The sequence below is a fragment of the Achroia grisella genome, unplaced genomic scaffold (assembly GCF_030625045.1).
Source record: "Achroia grisella isolate CSIRO2021 unplaced genomic scaffold, CSIRO_AGI_Agris_v1 utg1174, whole genome shotgun sequence".
NCBI lineage: Eukaryota > Metazoa > Arthropoda > Insecta > Lepidoptera > Pyralidae > Achroia > Achroia grisella.
The window spans coordinates 2017041-2037658 of NW_026712590.1; the positions used below are offsets into that span (position 1 = coordinate 2017041).

A 20618-nucleotide genomic window follows, 5' to 3' on the forward strand; every position below is an offset into this window, starting at 1 on the left:
AGATGCCACCGCCCCGCGGTGACATCTCAGGCCCTTGCGGCGATCTGAGGCGCCCATGCGCCCCTCCACCTCGGATCGCTTTGGATGGAGCCACCCTTATTGGGCGGAGTCCATCCTGCTCGGTCCGCTCTCACGGTTGGGGGCTTTGGGGCCCGACCGTTTGCCGACACCTTTACCCTTGAGCGGGGAACAGTTCTTCGCCCCCACCCAGTGGTCTGCCGGCCTGCCTTTAGAGGTACACACCGCACACCGCGGCGCAGACTCGCATGAGGCCGCCTTGTGGCCGCTCTCCCCACAGCGATAGCAGAGACCGCTGCGATCCTCCGCTTTGGTGCACTGGGCGCGCATGACCCACTTCTAGACAGCGGAAGCATCGCAGCTGTCTCTGTCTGAGCAATTCAGCCCGAACAACCACCCAGCCAACTTTAAGTTTCGCCGCGGTGGTGATGGCCTTCACCGCACGTATTGGGGCGCGGACCCAGCAAGCGCCCGCACCGGTAGGATTCCTGCGAACGTCCCCCACCTTAACGTCCTGGACCTGGCAATCCCCGGCGCTAGCAATGGCAGCGGCAATCTCCTCAACGCCAACGGAGTCGTCCAGACCCATTAGACGCATTTCCGCCTGTTTAGTGGGCCTGGAGACCCGTGCCACCTCCTCCGGGACAAGTTCCCGGAGCTTCGCCGCTAGGGCATCCGCCTTTTCCCCGCTGTCAACGCCGGGGATCTCCAGAATGCGGCCACCCGTCACGGCGACTCGCAACCGGAGAGCGTCTATCCCCAGGGGCCCCAAGTCAATCTTGGATTTTGCCTCCCTGAGGATATTCGCATAGGACGCTCCCTCTTTCTCAGCCTGCGGGTCCATCGTTATGATGACTGCCGCAGAGCTAGGCGGCCGCAATTTGGATGGGGCCGGTGCCGATCTTTTATTCGGCTGCTTTCCAGACGCCTGCTTTTGGGACTTCCACGGCTCACCGGGTAGCCCCTCGGGGACACTACTTAGTTTGCCCCTTTTACCTTTTACAACCGTGGCCCATGACGTCGTCGGAAGTTCCGACTGCGCCACCTCCTCTCTGGGCCCACGGTGATCTCCCTGGGTGAGGGCCTTTTTTGGCTCTGGTCCTTTGGCCTTGGTTTTCGGGCCAGCTTGGACATTGGGGGCAGAACCCCTAACCGCAGTGGCAGGAGCGGCCTGACCGCTCTTCTCCTGCATTATGACCGGTGGTGGAACCGACCCCATCTCCGGATGTTGGAAGGGATACTCACTCATCTCCGACATGAAGGACGACAAGCGGTTTTTGACTATGCCGTCGATGTCCCTCATAATTTGTGCCCTCCAGGCCTTCATTTCAGATCCCACCACCGGTCCCTGAACTTCTCCGGTGTTCGCGGCGGGAGCTTCCGCCTTCTTAGCCGCCCTTACGGCTTTGTTCTTCTCGGCACGGAGTTCAGCGACCTCCCGCTTGAGAAACTCCACCTCCTGCTCCAGCCGAATGTTTTGTGCCAAAAGTGGCGACGCAAAACTCGGGATTAAGCTCGCCTCTAGCGCATCGACCAGCCGTTTGATGCTGGCCATCCCATCTTTCATCGTTTTGATGCAGGTCCCTTTTATATTTGCTGATCTCCGAATGACTTCGGTGATCTCCTCCGCATGCTGGTAGACCTGCATCCTGACTGACCTAATAGCCTGGCTGGCCTCAGCACCGCTTGTTGGGGCGGGTGCACCTTGCTCACTACTGCGAGGGGGCTCGATTTCTGAGTCCCGTAATCGCTCCTGGCTGACGACGACTTGTTTTAGGCCTGCCCTGGCCTCCTTACTCCCATCTGTGGTTATGGCTTTGGATATAGCCCCCTTCCTCTTTGGTGGCAGGGATACCGGTTCAATAAACTTCTCATCTTCGTAGAACCGGTAGCCAAACTCCTGGGAGGGATTTGATACCTTTGACCCTGATGTTCGGGCCTCCACACCTGCCGAGGGGCTCTGCCCAACCCTTTTGGGGGCCGGAGTAGAACGCCCACTATATTCGGATTCCGACCCTGAGTTGGGATCCGTACGATGTCTCTTCCGCCGCGACGACCTCCGAGTACCTATGGACGACGTCTTGGCATCCTCATCCTCGACTAGAGACATGCAGGAACTGGAGAGGTAATCCGATCCCAACGCCAGTTCCCGCTCCGCCAACTCCAGTTCGCGAGCGAACGTGCTGAACGCCGCCGCATCTTCCGCGCTCATTAGACCTCTCATCTCCATCGCCTCACCGTCCTTAACGGACCCAGCATTTCCTCCGTCCTTCACGGACTCCGTCATCACACCGTCCTTCACGGACTCCTTCGTCACACCGTCCTTCCCGGACCTTTCATCAAAGGGTTTTTTGTGTTTGTCATCCATTTTTGTTCCCACGAGTGTGGGGGAAAGGTTGCACAGCCGGCGTTGCCCCCTGCTGGTAGCAGTCGGTAGACTGCGGCCTAATACACTTTGGGTGCGGCTGGTGCCCAAAGGTTGGTGCGCTTGCGGCCGGAGTTACTCCTCCGACCCGGCTGCCCCGGGGAACACGCTAACTGAAAGGAATTTCCAGCAGCGTGCTCCGCGTGACGACCTGTCCCTCGCCAGGCACCGAGCTTAGACAAGAGGTTTTTTATAGAGGTTGACTCCTCGCGGCCCCGGGCAATTAAGCCAAGAGCCCCCGCTCCTACACTGGGCCGATAGACGTGATCACCGACACCCAGTGCAGGTTTACGGTTTGAAGCCAGTTGCACTGAAGTGCTGTCCGGCTGCGCAGTTAAGCACCCACCAGACCTGGCTTCCAGTAGGCAAAGAAGAAAAAGGAAACGAAAACAGAAAGACAGGAAAGAAGAAGACAAAGAAAAGAAAAGACGAAGACAGACAAAGTCAAAGAGAAAGATTTGCCTACACCTACTCGCCGGACTATCGGCCGACATTGTAGCAGTATCCCGAAGGAACGACTACTATCCCGCCCAGGGCGCACCAGAACCAAACCATTGCTCGGCCACCGTTCCCCGCGGACGTATCCACGAGGATGGGGAAGCCTCCCAATGGATGGCCCATACTTGGAGGTTGTCCGACCACGTCGCCCCATGTGGAGGTCAACCTGACCTAAGATAAAACTAGCGATAGGAGTTTCCTATCCTCATTATTAACAATCTTCTAAACCCCCTATAGGCGATGGTTAACTTACCAACATGTGGGCCGACAGCTCAATCATTCTAACTAGAATACGTAGGGAAAAGGGGCTTGTTAGTAATATGGACTGATGATAATATGATCTTATTGCTAGCAATGTACCATGTCAGGTTGACCCCACGCGGTTTCCCCTGATAACCATTGTGTTAAATTCTTGGTAAATTTGTCACGATAGGCTAACTGACATGACCTCATGTTCATCTTATCATCCTCCACTAGTTCCCCGCCAGCGTAAACCGTCAGCGCAGGCGGGTGCAACATTCCATTATCACCCTTAAAGAAATCTAGAATACGAAATTACGCAAAATAATAATAAAATTACTTGTACTTGTAATATAATATATACAAAGAAAAATATATTTGATTTAAAATAAGTTCAATGGTAGTGGTACAAATAGCGTGAGCGCCTCCGGTCGCTAGATGGCGTGACCTAGCTTTAATAGTTCGACACCGCGGCATTTTGATTGCAATTTCAAAAACACGGATTTATGTCACTGATAGGGTAATAGCACTAATCACGGCCGGTCTGTGCGAATTATGTTAATGTTTGTTACATTATATGTACTTATCTCGTTATAACTAGAGAATTGTACTATTATGTGAATGAATTCTATATAACTATTATTTTAAGATATACTTTAAACTGAAAAATATAAAGTATTCGTGTAAAATACATGGCTGGTAATTAAGTAAAGAAATAGAGTAAGAAAAATGTTAAACAATCATACTCGTACACTAGATGTGTGATGAAATATTTTCAAGATAAAAATCTATTTATCCAATTAAAGAAAATAATAGAATAAAAATATTTGTTATTCAAATACACTTTGCAACTTCTAATAGTTACAAACGTTTTATAAAATAGATAATAAAAAAATAGTTTAATAGAATAGACATAGTTTTTATTCAAAATATCTCGCATAAGATTGCATGTCATAATAACTTCAGATTTTCTGTGAACAATATAAAACTAGCTTGCTTCTAAATATAAAAAAAGGATTTAGAGATAAGTTACAAAGTAAAAGAGATGCAGTGAGTCGCCTCACCTTTGGGATAACATTGTCGTGGTTATGTTACATATACAAGGTACCCACCCTATACAGTCACTAAAACATTCTCACATTATATTATTTTTATTGGCATAAATCTTTGTCGGTGACTCAAGTCCACCGTCACGCTGTGAGGTCGCCGCGGGTGGTCATGAAACCACTCTAACTGTATCCCCCAAACTCTTACAAAACCTTCAAATCAGCGTTAAATTCACTAATGAAGTTATTCGTCACGGACCAACTTACAGTGGACATCGAAACCATCGCTTTGAAATACATCGGGAACTCCTGTCAGCAAGAATTTTAGCATTCTTTCGTGTCATCTCAAAATAAACTATATCGTTCAGATAATAAGATTATTTTTTAATATGTCACTGTTATTGAGTACAAAAATTTCTGAGAATCAATTTGGTTAATAAAATTATATGAGATAACCTGCTACTGACATTCTTATTGTGATTTAGTATTTGTAGTTTGTTACTAAAATACAGTTTTTTAACTTGTTTGTTTCCGCCGAACCTCATTCAGGTCGCTAATCTCTTGGACTATACTGTAGATTTTATTCCTGTGAATTCCGCGCTTCTGATTCTAACATATAGTTACTGAAGTAGAAATTAAAACCTGGTATTGTATATACCTGTAAAAGTAAAAGTTTTTTATCTGACTAGAATGCCAAAAAAGTTGATGGAATGGTACAGTCACGATCAACTTAATGAAAACTGGTCACCTGTCGCCTATATACGTGAATAGCATCATGTATAACGCGACATCATGTGAATCCGTGGTACCCCTCCTGCGTTGCCATTCTGGGGAATTAGGATATTATTTACCCCTTCGATTGATCCCTCGTCTAATTCAAAGAGGAATCGAAATTACAACGGCATGAGCCGAGGTTCTAACCCCTAGCGGTATCCTCAGACTAAAGTCGTATCCATCAGGTGGGAGTTGGCCTTCAGCTGCGTCATAAATCCTTCTGCGAGTTTTAAATGCCATCTGCACTCGCCTCTTATCGTCCGGTTAAACTGGAAAGGTGATTGAACCTGGTAATTTCACTGTCATAGCTCAGACACCAACCGAGCTTACAGAGCAAGCTATTTGGCGGCAAAACTAGGTGATACTGAAGCGATGCGCACTTACGCAGAAAACTACGTACACAAAGGATGCCTTGATAAACCTTGCACTAGAATTATCTAATTGGAAACAATGTAAATCATTCAAGTCGGCATATGAGATCAAATGAAAAGGAATGGTGACATTATTCTTACACCGTCACCACAAACATATATTATCATATAACCGGTAAAAATATAAATAAAAACACAAGCATAATAGATATATGAACAAACAAGATTACTGAACAAAGCCGTTGTGGGATAACTCATATTTGTGTGACAGTTGACAGCGGACCCGAAACGGTAAGCGGCGCCCTGGAAATGTTTCCCGGGCTGTAAAATTGTCTACAAGCTTTTTTAGGGTTCCCTCGATTTGAAATACTATTTAAAAACCTTAAGTAGCATCTTGTATATTATATATTACCCTGTACGTATTAGAAATATTAATTTTAAATAACAATAAGTATATTGTTCTGCTGCTTTAAAGAATATACTTTGAGATCTTCCTCTTTTGAGTGATATCCGTAAGATAAAAAAGACAATCCCTTTTGATCGACGCGGACTGTAAAAAGTAGTTTGCCCCAATCTTACCTATTTTAGCTTCAAAACAGTTTTGCTGCTTGGCAGCCGAAAGAGGTAATATAAAGTTACACCTATAGATGATTTTGTATAAAGTGTTTGTACAAGGTTAACTATACTATATTTCTATTTTTACTCATTCATTATATACCCACAATTCAACTTAAAAATGTAAAATCAGAGAAATTATTTAAAAGAGCAAAGCGTAAGTTTCTTACTCGTTCTTGTAAGAAAGCTTTCCGAATGAGCACTAGCTTCAAAAAAATAAGTGCTGCTCTAATAAAGTGCTCAAATTTAAGTTTATTTCAAGAATTTTCTTTACTATTCTATTTATTTTAATCACCATAGTTATGTATGTAGGTAGGTACTTTCAATAGCTGAGCCTGGTAGGGTCGATGGAATTGTAATAATCGAACTGTCACCAGATGATTGAGTATTGTATATTGCTCCTTCGTGCTTCTTTATACATTTAATTAACAATGAATAAAGAAATGTATTATATCTATAAATAGTATAGGTAAATTCACTATTTTCGTCTACCTATTTCTCTACTTACTTCTTACAAGCCAACGATTTTGTATGTAATTGGTAGAGAAAACAAGCTGAGGGTTCATCTGATGATAAGTGTTAACTATCACCTATTACTTAACTACACATGCAGCACTACGAGTATGACATTATTGTGTGTCACCGGTGAAAACCACACTTACCATGCTGGAGGAGTAAGCTGCCTTGCCTGTTCAAATAGGTACCTATTTCAGCAACCACACGACCAGCTGCCAGACAATTATTTACAAAGTATTTATAATATTGTTGGGGGACTTTACTCATGTGTAGGGGCCCGATATGTGTACGTATGATAGGTATTTGAATACATGTGTATGCTAGAGTAATATATAATCGCGTCCTAATCATTGTAGTTGCTCGCTCGAGTTATGTAACAATACATACAATAAACAAAAGTCAGATTATACAGCGTATTATTTCCGTCACCGTCTGGAGACCTATAAGGTTTAGAACCCAAGATTTCTTAGATTTTTTTATATAAACGGTATATACACTGGTAGATCGGAAGGTCAGAATGAGAGGATTAGGACCAAATCAGAGTTGCCTAGTGTTTGCGCCTGTATACCTATTTTCCTTTCCTTACGCATTTAGACCACACCTAGGATTTTCCATGTAAGCAACAAGGAAACTGGACAATTCTGATTTTCTGTCCAAGGGTGTGTAGTGTATAGACCAACAACCATATATATAAAGGCGTAATCTATAATACTCCAGAGTTCGGATATACATTTACATTACAAAAAAAAATACATTTACATGGCGACAGTGATAGGACGATTGAGTGAAGGTCAACCTAACTTTGCCAGCAATGGGATTACTGGACTTCTAAACTATTCCCCTCTTTCCGCCATTTACATTTTGCATCTATATATATGATTGGAATGACAAACATGCTGACGGCCCACCTGAAGGTAACTGTTAACCGTCGCCGTTACACACATGAAAAGCACTATAAAGCTAATCGCTGTCACTTCCTACTACAACCCTATTACAGAGTATCCTGACGACCTTGGCTAAACAAGGACAGTGATACTTAAGCGAGGCGATGGTCTGTGAATGATTTATATCTTCCATTTCGTTCACATTCTCATCCCTCGGAGGGACAATGTGTGAATTGGGATTGTATTCATTGAACATTCTCTGTATTATCTGCCTTTATGGGGTGCTATAATTATTGTTAAGTTCCGTATAAACTAATAATGAAAATGAAATGGATAGAAATAGTTTTATACGTTTAATATTGATTTTATATATATATATATATGTGCATAACGCACCTTTTTATATGATAATTATATTTTTTTATATATATATTTAAATATTTTATGTTTCGTTCGAATTTTATTGTCACTTTGAAATATATGTCTTTTACCATCAGCGACCGTAGTTTCTCTTGTAACTAAAAATATAATATAAAATATATACAGTCCTTAGAAACATTAATAATTAAAATATTGGTCCTCTCGCCAACAAAGACAATGGTAAAGACACGTTCAACAAAAAAAACGAGTGCATCTGATGTGGAACAGGGCCAGTCTTCTACCGTACATCACGGAAGCCCTGGCATTCCCTCGTCGAGTGTAATCGCTAAAACCACTGGAGTTCCCAGCAGCGCGGCTAGTTCTGTTTCAGGTTCTTCAGCTACCATAAGAAGTCGTACTCTAGAAATTGAAGCAGACTATGCCCAAAAAATAGCAATCTTGGAGCGGGCTACCCTCGAACGTGAGCGTATCGTATTGGAACGAGAACGTGCTGCTTTAGAACTACGAAAAGAAGCACAAATTGCCGCTTTGGAGGAAAGAGGTAGCGTACGTAGTAGTCGTCGTTCCAAAAGTTATATTTCTAATAGGGAGGTTCGGAAATGGCTAGACACATGTTTAGACACTGCTATAACTACGATAGACGTAGATTTGCAACCGCAGAACGTTAATATAAATGTTCCTTGTAGCGAATCAGCTATTAATAAAATAAATCGTTCTGCGGCAATTCCAGCACCTCTACAGACACGTAATAGCACCTATACTATGCCTGCCACAAACTCTCAAAACGTTCTCCGTCCTGTCTTAAAAGAACATATGACTAACGATTTAATAATTAGTAGAAGCCCCGCGAGGCCGATTTGTAGTTCAACTACAATTAAACCCATTTCTTCAATTGAAAAATCGCCTAGTGACATAACCTTATTAGCACAGGCCATCACCTCATTATCAAATAATAATAAGCACAAGACGTTTGGAGACGGGCGTCTTCCGGTCTTTGACGGGAAGCCTTTGGACTGGTTGACCTTCAAGCGTGTATATGACAGTACACAAGCAGCATACTCGGCTTCGGACAACTTGACTCGGATTGGTATGGCGCTGCGAGGAGCGGCACAAGATTCTGTGGCGGTACTACTAGTCTCTGCGCGAGACCCTATCGAGGTAATACAGGCTTTAGCATTAAGATTTGGCAGAGCTGAATTAATTGTCTTACAAGAAGTTGCGTCAATCCGTTCGTTACCAAAGGTCAACACCGATTCTAGTGATCTTCATAAATTCTCTTGCCGCGTCCGTAATTCAGTGGAGGTAATGAGACTTTTAGAACAAAGACCCTACTTGGAATCACCAGAGCTCTTTCAATCGGTACTTAGTAAACTTACTCCTCTATTACGAACACGATGGGCTGACTACGCAGCTACTCATTTCACCCAGAGGACTACTAAACTTGAGCTGCTAGCCTCCTTCCTTGCACAAGAGGTGGACCTACAACTCAAGTTCGGTCTTCTCAATGAGCCTATTAATTACCCTAAAAAAGCCGACAAAGTCCACACGGTTAACACGTACAAACCATCTACGTCCACGGCCCCGTATATTTATCAGTCTGAAAATCATGAAAAATCATCAAATCCCATATCCAACAATAAAAAGATATGCTTATTTTGTAATAACGAACATAGTTTATCTCATTGTTGTGATTTTAAGACATTGTCAGTTGATGACAGGTGGAAATTTGTAAAAGGGAAAAAACTTTGTCACAAATGTCTCAAAAAAGGTTTGCACAATTATAAAAACTGTGATATTTCTAAAGAGATTTGTACCAATGAAAAATGTAATTCTAGACATCATAAATTATTACATATTGCCTATGTGGTTGAAAATGAGGATGAACAAGGTGAATCGTCTTCCACTCCTCACTCTGGGGAACTTAAGAGTTCTGATGAATCCTCGAGCAAAGAGACGACTGATTTCGTTGCTCACGCTAGTAGTTCGTTTTCACCAAGTAATAATAATAAACATCCGAATTATCGACCTTTCTTAAAAATAATAGCTGTTACGATCTCTGGTCCACGTGGTAGTATCAATACTCATGCTTTATTGGACGACGGGTCCACATCTACTTTTATAGATTCGGAACTCGCAGCTCAAATTGGAGCACGGGGTCCATGTGTACAAACTCACTTAAAATGCGTTGGGGGGTTGTCAAAATATACAAAAATGGAATATGTCAATTTCAACATTAAGGGTTGTCACACGGATGAAATACATCAGGTTAGACAGGCCCGTTCTATTAAAGATTTACAGTTAGCTAGACAATCAATTTATCCTAAAAATATTAATGAATTTTCTTATCTTTCTGACTTAGTACCATTTTTATGTTATGATGATGCACAACCAAAGATTGTGATCGGTATTGACAACTGGCATCTCACTATTCCTCAATGCGTACGGAATGGTACAAAGTCGCAGCCAGCTGCAATTAGAACTGCTTTAGGTTGGGTATTGTTCGGTTTTCGCAGTAGTAGGACTAGTCCGGTCGACATAGTGAATCATGTTCTATTTGACGAGTCTGACTTCCCATCTACTGACAATAGTTCATTAGAAAACCTTATTAAGAATTATTATAGGTTAGATTCAATAGGTATTAGTAAAAAAGAACCACGCAGTACAGCAGATGCGTGCGCTATCGAAATTTTAGAGCGCACTGCCAACCGCCTTCCATGTGGTAGGTTTGAAGTAGGTTTATTATGGAAACCTGACAACCCTATTATACCAAATAGTTATTCTCTTGCTTTATCTCGTTTTTTAAGTTTGGAGAAGAAAATGATTAGTGACCCAGGCTACGCTGAGCGCTATAGACAAAATATTCACGACCTCGTTAGTAAAGATTACGCTGAAATATGTCAGAATGAGCCATCTTCGAATTCCGTATGTTGGTTTTTACCTCATTTTGGCGTAGTGAATCCTAACAAACCGGCAAAACTGCGTGTAGTCCATGATGCTGCCGCTAAAATTAAAGGGGTTAGTTTAAATTCACTTTTACTTACAGGGCCAGATTTATTACAATCATTATTCGATATTTTGCTTCGATTTAGAGAAGGAAAGGTAGCGATGACAGCTGACATTAAAGAAATGTTTCCTAGATTTAAAATTATTAAACAAGACAGGGATGCGCAACGGTTTTTGTGGCGTGATAACCCTAATGTACCCATAACTACCTACAGGATGTCCTCTATGATTTTTGGTGCAGTGTCGAGTCCCTTTACGGCTATATATATGAAAAATAAAAACGCTTTAGAAGTTAAAGATCAATATCCCGAAGCAGTGCATGGCATTGTATATGACACTTATATGGACGACTATATAGGTTCGGTAGATTCCAGTGATAGAGCTGCTCAGTTAGCTGTCGATATTGTCCATGTCCATGCTCGTGCAGGACTGGAAATGCGCGGATGGGTATCGAATGACCCGAATGCACTTCGTTTATTACCAAAACATCTTTTATCGGAATCAGTATCTGACATTAACATCGATCTAGCAAATCTTCCGTCCCTGTCACCATGCGTCCGTGCATTAGGATTATACTGGCACCCTTCTAGAGATCTCATAGGTTTTAATACCCCAATTAAACAAGGCCAAGAGACCTTGCCCAATCCGCTTACCAAGCGTGTAATATTATCTTTAATCATGCGAGTTTTCGACCCGTTAGGAATCCTCGCGCCTATCGTTATTCGCGGTCGTATTTTACTCCAAAATGCTTGGCGAATGAATTTAGACTGGGATATCGAGCTCCCTAACTCTGAAACCATTGCATGGAATAATTGGTTTCAGGATTTAATTACTACCGCCAAGATAAAAATTCCGCGTTGTTATAATCATCATTTTTTGCAACCAAGTCAAACCGAGTTACACGTCTTTGCCGACGCCAGTGCCCAAGCTTACGGAGCAGTAGCATATTGGCGCTTTACATACTCTAACGGAGACGTACAACTCGCTTTGGTCTGTAGCAAGTCACGTGTAGCTCCTTTGAAACCATCTAGTATTCCTAGATTAGAATTACAAGCTGCATTAATAGCCGCACGTTTAGCTACCACCATTGTAGAAGCAGTAAAATTTAAACCTATAAAACGCACATTTTGGTGCGATTCAATGAATGTTTTGGGTTGGCTTCGCAATGATTCACGATCATACAAAACATTCGTAGCTCATAGAGTAGGTGAGATAATTGAACTCACGGATGTTAGTGAGTGGCGTTGGGTTCCTACTAGTCTTAACTTTTTTTTTTTTTTTTTTTTTTTTTTTTTTTTTTTTTTTTTTTTTCTCGACTGGCAACATTACCGATAACTGTCTTTGTCAGCTGGCCGTAATAATTAAATACTTTTATATAATTTACTACTCGATTTTTTTAGTGCAATTGATATAATTAGTGAGTTTAAGCTATAAGAAGCATCTATTGTTGTTTGTGTTCATTTTTATATTGTATTTGTGTACAAAAATCGACACAAATATTTCCTACCGGTCAACTGTCAAAGTTCGTAATAAACTTATATTTACATCAATCTTGTATATGTTATCGCGTAATTCAATTTAAATTATTATAACATTCCTTTATTATTACTTGTTTTGTGTTACATGTTAATATTGTGGTAATTTTAAAAGTGAATTCAAGTTGTGCGTCGAGGAAAAAAAAAAAAATTACCCACTAACCAAATATTATTGTAAGTACTAACTGTAAGTTCTTACATATAATAATCTTTAGTATTGTTATTTATATTTAACATATTTACTAACATTACTTACATATTATATATTTATAAATAAATTTTATTGTAAGGAAATAGCACAAGTTTTAAATTCCATTTAATTCCTTTATATTTAAATTTATTACTCAGCATATTTAATAATGATGTCCCGAAGAGCCTGTGATCTTGATGCTAAACTTAAGGTGGCACTCGTTGAATTAAAGAAAACCCAAGACTTGAATAAAGTATTGTTACAGGAACGGGATGATAGTGAAATAGAGATGAAATCTCTATTTGACAAATATGTGGCCCTGAAGGGGGAACTTGTAAACATTAATGTATTCTGTGAAGACCTACGCGTTGACAGGGATAGACTTCAGGAAATTGTTAATGAATATGATCACTGCAGGGACACATATGAGTCAAATCTACAGCGTATCACTCACCTCGAGAGACACCTTAAGGAAGCTCAAGCACATAGTGAATCTATGTTGGAACACAAACGGGTGAGTAGCTATAATAACACCTTAGATCTGTATACAGAATTGTTAAATGTCACTTGTGATCAAAAGTCTACTCAGCCGTTGGTGACCATAGATTTAACAAATACACCCAGCTCAAATAGTTGTACTAGTCAATTTAATAGTGTCAATAAATTAAAAAAATATATAAAAATAAACAAATTTATTAAAAAGTCAGAAAAGTTAGTGAGAACTCATACTAAATGTTTAAAATCTATAAATATTAGAAGACAAAAATTAGACCTGTTACAAGAACTTCAAAATTGTAAAACAAATTTACATGATAAGGATTTAGAACAAAATAAATTAAAGAGTAAAATTCAAGAGTTGGAATCTTTATTATATAATTTAACAAATAAATATGAGTGTGCTCAACATGAAATTAATAACTATAGTAAATCACTGGATAAATTAATAGAGTTGGGTAATTACAACATGGAGCGGTTCACCTCATTGACAGAGAAATGTTGTTGTGAGACACCTGAATCTCCTAAATCTTGTCAATATAGCCCTAATGGAAATAACAATAAGTCAATCACATCAGTCTTGACTGAGTCAATCACTCCTTGTTCAAATTTACTCAATTCTAACTTGTCTTTAAAAACTGATAATTGTAATGTTGCACCAGTACGAAGGACAATTATTTATTCAGATGAATATGGTAAGGGTTTGGGCCGTTCATTATCAGAAAGTTTATCTCAACATGTTATAAATAATTGTCTACCTGGTGCTTCATTGCCTAATATTTTAAATAAGGTGGTTAATGGTAGGTATGATAAGTTAACCACATTAGTCATTGCTTTAGGCAACTGTTTAAATGTAAAAAAAAGTCATGTCATTAAACTTGTAAACTCTTTGCTTAATATTGCTGAGCTGGGCATAGGTAAAATAATTTTATGTGCATTTCCTTACTGTCATTCTCTGACTATTGAACAAAATAAGTTCATATATTATATTAATAATTTAATTTATAATATGACTTGTCGTCATAATGACTTTTTATTTTTTGATAGTAACAAATTTGTTACAAACTTTTGTATGACTGGAGATAGATTTTATCTGCCTAAAAAACAAATAAGAAATATAGCTAGTTTACTAGCTTATAATATAAATGACCCCATTATAAGTAATATAATGGGTTGCACTAATCCAATTAGTAGTATTTGTACTAATGTTAATACTAAACATTCTGAAAATATTGACATAAATATTGATTCTAGTAAGAATCCTTTTATTTACAATAATTTAAATATGACTGCAGATTTAAACTGCTGAAAAAGACAAAGGGAAAGCTATCAGAATTGAAAATTGTTCACCAGAACATACAAAGTTTTCTCGGCTGTGAATTAATTATTCAATTGTTTTTAGAAAAAAATAATATAGATGTTCTATGTTTAACTGAACATTGGCTCAAAGTGAGCAATATGATGTTAAGCTTAAACAATTATAATATTGTCAGCTGCTTTAATAGAAAAATAGTAAATAGAGGAGGTTCCATGATATTGGTGAAAAATAATATAAAAGTAAAAGAACGTAGTGATATTGGCAATCTTTCCGTTGAGTGTTGTATTGAAATTTCCTGTGTGGAACTAGAAAATTATATAGTTATGTGTGTATATAGACCTCCAAATAGTGATTATAATTTATTTGAAGAGGTAATGGAGGATATTTTAAAAAGAGTATTTAATATTAACAAAAAAATTATAGTGTGTGGTGATTTCAATGTTGACATTTTATCACATAACACCACAAAAACTAAATTAATGAGTTTATTTCAATCTTTTGACTTGAGTAATGTCTTCCACGAACCCACTCGTATCACAGCCACGTCTGCTACTTGTTTGGATAACATATTTAGCAACAGTGAATATTTAGATAAAATAATATTAAACAACCTTCCTTCTGATCACTGTGGTCAATTAGTAATTTTTCCAAATCACGTAAACAAAATTAGGAAAATTAATTTATTAAAAAGAGACTTGACTAGTTATAAGATAAATAAATTTAAAATATCAGTTCGTAGTAAATTAGATTTTTGTCCTCAATCTGATGAACCTAACAAACTTTATACAGATTTCTTCAATATTGTTTCTTACGAATATAATAAGGCTTTTAACAAAAAAACTATCAGTATTAGTAACAAAACAAAATTTTCAGAATGGGCTACAAAGGGAATTCTTAAAAGTAGAAATATATTATTTGATTTATATGATCAAAAAAAATACCGTTTCGATAGTACATTCGTAAATTATGTAAAAAGATACTCAAAAACTTTTAAAAAGGTATGTAATGTAGCAAAGTCTAATTATCTAAATAAAAAAATTAAAGAATCCAAGGATAAGATTAGGACAGTGTGGAATATTATTAATAAAGAAACTGGCAAAGTTAAAAGTCCATATAATGATTTTACGTTAAATTATAATGATAAACTAGTAACGTCCACAAAAGAAATAGTCAATATTTTTGAAAAATTTTTCGCTAGTATTCCAACTGATATTACGTCCTCTTTGAACTCTTCTCCAAGTACAGCTAAATCATTCCTTATTGACAATGTTGCTTCGTGTCCGGTTACATTTAAATTTACATTTATTGACATTGCTACAATTACGAAAACATTTAAACAATTAAATTTAAAAAATACTGAAGACCATTGGGGCATGTCTGTTAAAGTTATTAACACCGCTATAGATGTTATTGCTCCATATTTAGTAACTATCTTCAATAAATGTATTTTTGACGGTGTTTTTCCCAATTTAATGAAACATAGTAAAATAACTCCACTTTTTAAGTTAGGGGATAAAACTGAAGTAGGTAATTATAGGCCCATTTCTATCTTACCAGTACTAAGTAAAGTGTTTGAAAAAATTATGCTCAATCAGATGCTTCACCACTTTAAAATAAATAGACTGCTTCACAGTCGGCAATTTGGTTTCACGGCCGGTAAATCAACTACTGACGCTGGTGTAGCTTTAATGAAACACATTTTTGACTGTTGGGAGAGGTCACAGGATGCTATCGGTGTATTCTGTGACCTCTCAAAAGCATTTGATTGCGTTGATCATGAAACACTCTTACTCAAATTAGAATATTACGGTATTAGATATGAAGCACTATGCATGATGAAATCCTATCTAAATAATAGAATGCAAGTTGTTGAAATAAATGGTGTAAAGTCTGAGGGAACTAGTATTAAAATGGGTGTTCCTCAGGGCTCTATTCTAGGTCCTTTCTTATTTTTAGTTTACATAAACGATCTTCCTTATATGGTAGAAAAGATAGCTGACATAGTTCTGTTTGCTGATGATACTTCATTAGTATTCAAAGTCAATCGACATATTGATGATATGGACGAAGTAAACGGTTCTCTCTCTTATGTTTTAAAATGGTTTACGGCAAATAATATGCTACTAAATGCAAATAAAACTAAATGTATCAAATTTACTCTCCCCAATGTAAGGCCGGTAGATTCAAAAATCGTATTGGACAATAAATCTATTAATTTTGTTGACGATACTGTATTTCTAGGTATCACATTAGATTCCAAGTTGCAATGGGGTGCTCATATTACTAAATTGGCGAGTCGACTTAGTTCTGCCGCTTACGCGGTAAGAAGAATTAGACAATTAACAGACGTGGCAACGGCTAAACTTGTCTATTTTAGCTATTTCCATAGCATTATGTCGTATGGTATTTTGTTATGGGGCAAAGCAGCTGATATAAATACAATATTTACTTTACAAAAGAGGGCCATTCGCTCCATTTATGGTATGGGTTCCAGGGAGTCATTGCGAGAGTGTTTTAAGGAATCAAATATCCTCACCGTTGCTTCTCAATACATTTATGAAAATATCATCTATGCCAGAAGGAATATAGACAGTTTCAAAAGAGTTAGTGATTGCACTAATAAAAGCTTACGTAACAATAACAAACTGATTTTACCTAAATGTCGTTTGGCTAAAGTTAGTAATTCGTTTTATGGCAATTGCGTAAGGTTTTACAATAAAATACCAGAGTCTGTTATAAATCTGCCAGAAAAAAGATTTAAATGTCAAATAAAACAGTTCCTTTGCAAAAAAGCTTACTATAAAATTGAAGAATTCGTTAACGATAATAATGTTTTTATAGAAAAACTTTAAATCTATAGCACTGACAATATTATCTGATTACATTAATAATGAGTGCGTAGCGACTTCTATGTTGATTATCGCATGCCTCTTACTTGTGATACTGTAATTATTTATATAAAAAAAAACATCTATTAAAAAGAGCAACACACAAGTTTCTTGCTCATTCTTCTTGTGATGAATCTGCATTCCGAATGAGTGGTAGAATCAAAATATGACTATTCAAAAGTGCTTGTAATGAGTTTATTTGAATAAAGATTATTTCTATTTCTATTTCTATTTCTATTTAACGTTGCTGACGATACGACGCGTTTGGACCGAGGTCCATTAACTCCAGACTCGCGTTGGATAAAGGGACCTAACTTCCTTCTTACTTCCGATTGGCCAAAAGAACCTAGTGTTACTCATACTCACCCTATTGATATCGCTCCTCAACTCGAAACTCATATTCATCTCATTAATGAAACGGTGGTGTTGCATAGTCCGATTTCAGCTGACGCGCGACGATTTAGTTCATGGATTCGATTAGTTCGTACAACAGGCTATGCTCACCGTTACTTATCATTGTTACGTTTGGTCTCATTAAGAAAAAAAGGCCTTAATATAGAACTCATTCATAAAGTAGAAGGCCACATTTTCACTTTTCATTCACCATTCAATCCAAACATTAATCAGCAATGTAATAATATACGTAGCACACTAAACTCGGACGATTTACTTTTAGCAGAAAATCACGTGTTACGTAGAAGCCAATTAGACTCGTTCTCACAAGAAATAAAATCTATTACAATCGGTATACCTGTGTCACACCGTAGCAGATTATCAAAATTACCAGCTGTTATTGATAAAAACAACATATTACGACTATCCACTCGTATCGTAGCAGCTTCCGACATAAATGAAGATATGAAATCTCCGATATTGCTTGATGGAAAGCACCCTACTGTCCGGCTACTCGTGCTACATTATCACCGCAAGGCAGCCCACGCCAACACAGAAATGGTTGTCAACGAGCTACGACAACGTTACTGGATTTTAAATCTTAGAAGCACAGTTAGATCAGTAGCCTTCAATTGTCAATTTTGTAAAGTTCGCCGTTCTGTGACATATCAACCGACTATGGGTAATCTTCCAACAGCCAGACTCGCTCACCACTGCAGACCTTTCTCATTTGTAGGTCTAGATTATTTTGGGCCCGTAACAGTAGCAGTTGGGCGTAGAAGAGAGAAACGTTATGTGGCTCTATTCACATGCTTGTCAGTTCGAGCAATCCATCTTGAGATCGTCCACTCACTTTCATCAGATGCTGCTATAATGGCATTACGACGCTTCATAGCTCGCCGTGGAACACCTTCGGAAATCCATTCTGATAATGGAACTAGCTTTGTGGGAGCAAACAGGGAGCTGAGAGCCTTGTATTCAGAAGTAACTTCCAATTTTGCGGCTGGAGAAATGATTAAGTGGAAATTCATACCTCCATCTGCTCCATTCATGGGAGGGTCTTGGGAGAGACTCGTGAGGTCCGTAAAGACAGCCTTAAAAGTAACTCTGGGCAACAATATTAGATCACCTACTGATGAAGTATTCTCCACATTACTTTGTGAAGCAGAAGCACTGGTAAACTCACGCCCCCTAACACACGTGGCTTGCGACCCCCAATATCCAGAGGCACTAACACCATCACACTTTCTGCTTGGTTACTCTTCAGGACGTCCCATCCCAGCCAATTTAACGGACAGCGATATATGTAGTAGAGCAGGCTGGAGGAGAGCACTACGTATGGCGGATCATTTTTGGAAAAGGTGGATAACCGAGTACCTACCTACATTATCACCAAGAAAATTCGTAGGTAAAGTGCCACAAGTTTCAATTGGAGATATCGTTATAGTCGTTGACGGCACACTACCTAGAGGTACTTGGCCTAAAGGCCGAATTACAGCTATGTATCCGGGTAAGGATGGCGTGACACGGGTCGTAGACGTTAGTACTCAGGCAGGTGTGCTACGTAGACCGATTAAGAAAATCATCCCTATTTGTTAAGGGAGGGAGCATGTGCATAACGCACCTTTTTATATGATAATTATATTTTTTTATATATATATTTAAATATTTTATGTTTCGTTCGATTTTTATTGTCACTTTGAAATATATGTCTTTTACCATCAGCGACCGTAGTTTCTCTTGTAACTAAAAATATAATATAAAATATATACAGTCCTTAGAAACATTAATAATTAAAAATATATATATATTAAAATTATTTAAGTAAATAAACAATGACAAATTATACATACACATTGTGCTGTTTAAATTATTTAGGATTGTTATGATATCGGAGTCTTTTTATCTAAAAAATAGCAGATAAAATCATGAATAATAAAGTCATCATCATTGCCTTGCCTTTATACCATTATTTGGGACCGGCGTAGTATGTCTTCCACCCATTGATCCCCATTGCCTTCAAATCATCTGCTTACTTTTCAGCATACAATCCATCCATCTTTTTTGGTCGTTCTTTCTCTGACCATCCATGAACGTGTTAAATGTGACATAGTCCTCGCTCCACCGCATCACATGCCAGTACCAAGTCAATTTGTTACCTCGCAACTGACTGCAACCAAAAAACCTTATAAAACAAGCGGTTAAAATATATGAGACAAATTTAGAGTACCCACGCACATGTGGGTAGTGTGCCCACATGTGCGTGGGTACTCTAAATTTATCTAAATTTGGGACTTTGTACAACGTTAACGTTGGTAAAATTATAATATTGTAATACAAGCTGATCTGTACAACTTCGCCTATGTCACACAGATTTTTCCCGTTTTTGCAACAGTTTTCATTGCAGCTCCGCTCCCATTGGACAGAGCCTGCAATTATATAAGCCCGTAGATATCTATCTACATATAAATGTAAGAACGCGTCCAAATATAAAAACCAATTTCTGTGTACGTTTGCTAATATATATTTTATTTACATAAGTGTATATAATATTATATTTCCACTAATGCGCCACCTACTCTATTTTTGTAAATACTCTCTTTTTCCCAAGGTTGTCTGTAAGAGATTGCATTACCGATAAGACCGCCTTTTGTACTTAGTTTTATTTTTTATGTCTTTAATTTTATTCATGTCCTTTATATGTTAGTGGAATAAGGTGTTATAAATAAATAAATATTATAAAACTTTCAATATGTACCGTGTAACCATGTATATAAATTATTTAATTTTTTTCGTTATTTCCTCAAAAAATGGCTTATCCAACGTTATAATAATTTAAAATCGAATTAGTAATATCAGTTTTGGAGATTACCCTGAATATCCAAACTCAAAAATTTTACCTCTATAATATAAAATATTGAAGATATTCGTCAATAAAAATTAAGAGTATTGAAGATAACAAAATGTATTACTGAACTATATATTAGTACCTAGTACTCGTGAGTTCATACACATCTGTGTGTGAACT

General features: G+C 38.5%; 2 protein-coding genes across 2 annotated transcripts in view; one reads left to right on the forward strand and one right to left on the reverse strand.

Annotated features, from left to right (window-relative positions):
• Window positions 1–229: 229 nt before the first annotated feature.
• Window positions 230–2386, reverse strand: LOC131851634 (uncharacterized). Its single transcript, XM_059202156.1, has one exon. It carries the CDS (start codon window positions 2384–2386, stop codon window positions 230–232), a length of 2157 nt encoding a protein of 718 aa, XP_059058139.1.
• A 5598-nt stretch (window positions 2387–7984) lies between these two features.
• The window catches only part of LOC131851643 (uncharacterized), a 147117-nt gene continuing 134483 nt past the window's right edge, over window positions 7985–20618 (forward strand). The window contains exons 1-3 of the mRNA XM_059202164.1: window positions 7985–12001; window positions 12762–13010; window positions 17825–19100. Of these exons, the coding sequence (XP_059058147.1) occupies window positions 7985–12001; window positions 12762–13010; window positions 17825–19100 (5542 nt within the window). The remainder of the gene's footprint in view (window positions 12002–12761; window positions 13011–17824; window positions 19101–20618) is intronic.